The sequence below is a fragment of the Lemur catta genome, chromosome 7, assembly GCF_020740605.2.
Source record: "Lemur catta isolate mLemCat1 chromosome 7, mLemCat1.pri, whole genome shotgun sequence".
NCBI lineage: Eukaryota > Metazoa > Chordata > Mammalia > Primates > Lemuridae > Lemur > Lemur catta.
In genome coordinates this window covers 63,830,693-63,836,986 of record NC_059134.1, presented here as the reverse complement: position 1 = coordinate 63,836,986, position 6,294 = coordinate 63,830,693, and the positions used below count along the sequence as shown (strand labels likewise).

General features: G+C 38.1%; 1 protein-coding gene across 1 annotated transcript; it reads left to right on the top strand.

Moving 5' to 3' along the window:
* The first annotated feature begins 666 nt into the window (after window positions 1-666).
* Window positions 667-1,614, top strand: LOC123642071 (olfactory receptor 502-like). The gene has a single exon (XM_045556997.1). The coding sequence runs from the start codon at window positions 667-669 to the stop codon at window positions 1,612-1,614; it is 948 nt and encodes a 315-aa protein (XP_045412953.1).
* The last annotated feature ends 4,680 nt before the right edge of the window (window positions 1,615-6,294 follow it).

The window sequence follows — 6,294 nt, the reverse complement described above, 5'->3', positions numbered from 1 at the left end:
CCATGAATCTTTGTTTATCCATCCATAAGAACAGAAACTGACATGATCTTTTAAATGCTAGCTAAACTTTTACTCAGCCATAATGCTAATAACTTCACTAACTGTGAGGTGCCTTGTGAACTCACTGTTAGTAAGTATCTTGTGGAAAGATCTACTTTGTTTATTGGTCTGAATGCTCACAAGCACCCAGACACTTTGGATAAAGTCAAAGGCAATAAAACAAGAAAACCTTGGAGATGAAGATCAGGCTGTACACTAGCCAGGTAAACTGGAGTGCACTTCTTAAATATTTAGACTGAAACTTCATTCAACTGTATACTATTTTGTAAATAATACTATTTCATTGTATAATACTGTAATTAGAATACATTATTACATTAGGTGATTTAATTTGTTTCAAACTGTACTGTAATGACGTTTTCATTTTAACCATATAACATTTTCATAGTGATTAAACTGATATTTGAAACTATTTGATATAATAATATTTTACTTGGAAATATTAAAAATACTTAAATAATTTTTAGTGCATACTTTCCCTGGATGATATATTTGTTCAAAATAATTTCCTTGTATTTATTAATGAAAATTAAATCATCAAATTTATAATTTCTTTAATGTACTGTTCTCATCATAGGTTCATTTTGGCAGCAGCTATCTGGTTTCATGGATTCCTGGGTGTATGGGAACCACACAGCTGTGACAGAGTTCATTTTATTGGGCTTAACAGATGATCCAGTCCTTCAAGTTGTCCTCTTCCTGATCATCCTGTGCATCTACCTGGTGACCATATCTGGCAACCTCAGCACAATCATTCTAATCAGAATCTCCTCTCAGCTCCATCACCCTATGTATTTTTTTCTGAGCCACTTGGCGTTTGCTGACATGGGCTATTCATCTTCTGTCACCCCCAACATGCTTGTAAACTTCCTGGTGGAGAAAAATGCAATCTCCTACCTCGGATGTGCCATCCAGCTGAGTTCAGCTGCTTTCTTTGGGACAATTGAATGCTTTATTCTGGCTGCCATGGCATATGATCGTTTTGTAGCAATCTGCAACCCGCTGCTTTATTCAACCAAAATGTCCACACGAATCTGTGTCCAGTTCCTCCTAGTTGCTCACATAGCTGGTGTTCTCAATGCTATCTCCTATACTATTTCTTTTTTTTCTTTATTTTTCTGTGGCCCAAATAGAGTCAATCATTTTTTCTGTGATTTTGATCCTTTGATTGAACTCTCCTGTTCTGATGCCAGTGTCCTGATAGCTGTTTCCTCACTTTCTGTTGGCTCCATCGTTGTGGTCACTGTGTTTGTCATAGCCGTCTCCTACATCTACATCCTCATCACCATCCTGAAGATGCGCTCCAGCGAGGGGCGCCACAAGGCCTTCTCCACCTGCACCTCCCACCTCACTGCGGTCACTCTGTTCTATGGGACCATCACATTCATTTATGTGATGCCCAAGTCCAGCTACTCGACTGACCAGAACAAGATGGTGTCTGTGTTCTACATGGTGGTGATCCCCATGTTGAATCCCCTCATCTACAGTCTCAGGAACAAGGAGATCAAGGGGGCTCTGAAGAGAAAGCTTGGTAGAAAAATATTTTCTTTGTGATACCTGTTATTTTTGTAGGATTTGTTATAATAATATCCCATAATTATAATAATAGAAGGAAATTGGATGCCTGTGGTTGAAATCTACCTATCTATATAGTTAGCTAGTGTGGAGCTTTTTAGTATATGTAGGGTATGGATTTTCAGATATCGAGTAGTAAATCAGAAGTCCATATTTACTTGCTTTTAATAAAATTAAGTTAAATTTAGAATTAAGACAAACAAATGGATTTACACGAAAAAATACTTCATCTGCTGAAAATTCTTTTTAAGTCATATTATTATTTATTTTTCAAATGAGTTCTTTGCTTTATGCTGAGGTTACTATACATCCAAATCATTAGGACTATGTCCATTTCAACAGCAGCTTATCCTCAAAAGCGTGAGATAACTAGAGTTATGGCTGAGTACTTTCTGAGAGGAAATGGCAAAGTGGAACCAGACAATAAAATTGCTGGAGACATTTTCCTTGCAGTAAGGTTATCTGTTGGGGATGGGCCTTGTGAACCCATACAATTCTGGTCTGTATGCCTGGCCTTGGCCCTCTGGCCTTGTATATATGAGGCCCTCAGAAAAGTAAGGGATAACATGCCCCTGACTAACCTGTGAATTCCTCTGTCAAGCCAAAAGAGGTGACTTTCTCTGCAGGAATGATCAGTGTTCCTGATCTCCTTAGGGTCTGAGTGGAACAAACTCTTGGGGTGACTTGTTCATGGTCAGAACCACAACCTGCTAAGGAATCTTGTGGGAATTGGATTGTTTCATCCTGAGAATCTTAATTTTCCAATGACTACCACATTTATTTTCCTTTCCCTTTCCTCTCTCCTATCTACACCTTGCTCTCCTCCAGTAAAAGGTACCATCATTCAATCAATTTATTAATTCAGTAGCCTGAGAGTAATTTATTTTTATTTTCTACTCTACACTCCTCCATTCCATCCCAAAGTCTTGTACATTCTGAGTCCAATATTTATCTACCACTTCTCTCCATCTTCATTGTCAGTACTTCTATTTCAAACCATCACCTCTTATGTTTATTTTACAATGGTACCTCTGATGTGGCTAATTATTTTATATGTTAACTTGGCTATGCTATAGTGCTCAGTTGTTTGATCAAACACCAGTCCAGATATTGTTGTGAAAGTATTTTTTTAGATGGGATTAATATTTAAATCAGTCGATTTTGACTGAAGCAGATTACCCTCCATAATGGGTAATCTGAATGGGCCTTGTCTAATCAGTTGAAGGCCTTAAGAGAAAAGACTGAGGTCTTTCAAACAGGAAGAAATTCTGCCTTCAAACTACCTTTGAACTCAAGACTGCAATATCAATTCTTGCTAGAACTGCCAATCTGCTCATGTGCCCTATGGATTTAGGCCTTGCTAGCTACCACAATCATCACATGAGCCTAATTCTTTTTAATATAGTCATACGTATCATATATATATATATACATATATATATATGTAAACATATATTTATTTGTGTATGTGTGTATATATACTTGTTTACACAGACACATGTGTACACACTCACACACATACACATACACACACGCATACACAACGCATACACACACATACATCCTATTGGATCTGTTTCTCTGGAGAACTTTGACTAATAACCCCTAACTTTCCACTTTGTTTCTTACTCTCTTTCAATCCTCCATACACCAACCATGGCCATAAATTCAAATAGATTCATTCCTTGGTTAAATCCTCCAAGAATGTTGAAATAAGGCAACAACTTTAAACATGGCTTATGAGGTCCTGAATATGGCCCCAGTTTTTGAGAGCTTGTTTGGAGGTTCTAGTAGGGGAGCACAGCTACTTGTATACCCTTAAATGAAGAAAGGTCCACAGTCCTCCTCCACTGGGGAAGGTTGCTCTCTTTGACGGAGCACGCAGCTTTGGGAGGGTGGCAGATGGAGCGGTGAGGGATGAGGGGGACACCTGCCTAGCCAGCCAGATCAGCTGAATTAACCTGGGCAGTCAGTGGGGTGACAGATGTCACAGCCAGATCACCCTCATATCCAGGTCCCAGTTTTTGTTTCACTTCTCACCACTCTTCCTCTTGGTCCTAAGCACACAAACTCTAGGAACTAATCATTTAGTCTTTTTAAAAATACTTAAACATGCCTTTTTTTGATGTCTCGAGACCCTCTTATAGGCAGTACCTCTACTTGAAATGCATTTTCCTCCTTCCCTGGGAAATGCCTACTTATGATATACATACAACCTAAATGTTGTTTCCCATCATCTAGTAAACTGTCTTGAGGCTCCAGACCAAATTAGGTACACCAGTTATTCCCCTATAAACCCTCTGTATTTTATTAACAATGCTCAGTGTACTTGCATTACAGATTCAATGTTTGTTTGCTCCACAATGCTGGAAGCTTCATATAGACAGCTACAGTGTTTTCCTCTTTCCCCATGTATCTAATTTTCACACAGTTCCTGGAATATAGGAAGTGTAAAGGTATATTTAAAATGAAGGAAAGAAAAAATTTAAAAATTATGAATGGCACTGCAATAAACATGGGAGTGCAAATGTCTCTTTGACATACTGATTGCATTTCCTTTGGATATATATATACACACCGTAATGCAATTGCTCTGCCCTTCCATGTTTATTGCAGTGCTATTCACAATAGCCAAGGTAGGGAATCAACCTAAATGGCCATCTACAGATCAATGAATAAAAGATGTCTCTCTCTTACACACACACACACACACACACACACACACACACACACACACACACTGGAATACTATTCAGCCATTAAACAGAATGAAATCCTGTTATTTGTAGCACCGTGACTGAACCTAGAGGACAATATGTTAAGTGAACTAAGCCAGGCACATAAAGATAAAACCATATTACCTCACTCATATGTGGAATCTAAAAAAGTTGATTTCATGGAAATAGAAAGTAGAATAGTGGTCACCAGAGACTGGGGATGGTAGAGAGGAGGGAGGTACTAGGAGAGGTTACAGTTACAAAGTTATACAAAGTTACAGTTAGACAGAAAGAATAAGTTCTGGTGCTCTGTTACACAGTAGGGTGACTATAGCAAATAACCATGTATTGTATATTTCAAGATAGCTAGAAGAAGATTTTTAATGTTGACAACCACAAAGAAATGAAAAATGTTTAAAGTGACGGATACAGTAATTATCCTGACTTGATCATTGTACAATGTATACATGCACTGAAACATACACCATAAATACATACAATTATTATGTCAATTATAAATAAAAATTAACTAAAAAATAAGTTTTTTTTAGTTATTAAAACTGAAACTGAATGAAGCTTTGCTTCATGGCTAGTGGCTGAATGAAGCTTTTGCTGTTATTTGAACCACTGACTCTGCTGCTTTGAATCTTGGCCACTTATCTGCTGAATGCTTCTGCCTGATTCAAGTGATTGTATATTTGGGTCAGATCCTGCTGCTGCTCTGACAGGCTCTTACACAACATCTACACTAGTACCTTCACATTGTTATAACCAAGATTGGCAAATAGAATTCAATTCAGCCTATTGTACAAAAAGGTTTATAATCACATTCTACTGAATAATTTCTCCATTATGTTCTTGCGTGGTTGGAGAGTTAGATCTTGAACCCAAATGTTAGTAACAATAGGAGTAGCTATAGTTACTGTATTAGAAAATGCAGCTAACAATACTTGATTGTTTACTACACTACAGGCACTGTTCTCAGTGATTTACAAGTCAATTAGTCCTCAGAATGACCCTATTAAGTTTCTTTTCAGTCTTTATTTTACACAGTGTGTAAGAGAAGTATGTAAAGTTAATCAAAAGACTAAGGTCACAAATATCCTCTTAACAGTTTGACTTCTTTCCAGGCACATATTCTCTGTGGAGGGGGAGTGAGGAGCTCTGTAAGAACAGGTCACCATTAGGGGACTTTTGTTTCCGGGACAGGTTCCTTTTTAGCTAATCCTTTCTGTTTAAATTAAGTACAGAGACTTCCACATCTGGGTACAGCAGGGTAATTTGTATTATACCAACTTTCTGGCACAAAATAAATAAGAAAAGAGATAAATATGTTTAAACATTTTATGGCATAGACTTGTGGTTCCCTTGATGATGAAGTAGCTGCATTTCTCCCAGGCCCGCCCTATTATTACCACAAAAAGAAAAAAAAAAAACTGAAAGCCTAGATATAGAACAAAAAATAAGCAACAGGAAGACTCAGAAACCTCCCAGCAGAACCACCAACAACCTTAGACAAAGAAAAACCTCTAAGAAAATCCTACACCTCCTAGACAAGGAATTGGGAAAAGGGTGGGCTTAACAGACCAGAAAACCTTTTAGCAATACTTGCCCTACTCTAGATAAACACTAATAGAAAACTCATACCCTCCCCCTTCCCTGGGTTTCACTGGGGACAATCAGGGAGCTGACTTCTCCCCACCCTCTCTGATTTCCCTGCCAGGGTAGTGCCAGCCAGATCCAGTGGAGAATTGAGCCTGCACTGACACTTGGCAGAAACAAGAATTAATGAGATGGAGTTGGACAATCCTAGAAGGAGCATGGGTAAATGTATGGTGCAAGAAGTAAACAATTTGGCCTTGAGTAAAATTTGAGGGTGGACAATGATGGTTGTGTGTAGCAAAATAAAGCACTATGAGATGCCTGTTTACTGACACTTGTC

Excerpts from the sequence above, each read along its gene's own strand:
- LOC123642071 (XM_045556997.1), top strand. The coding sequence starts at position 667 with ATGGATTCCTGGGTGTATGGGAACCACACAGCTGTGACAGAGTTCATT.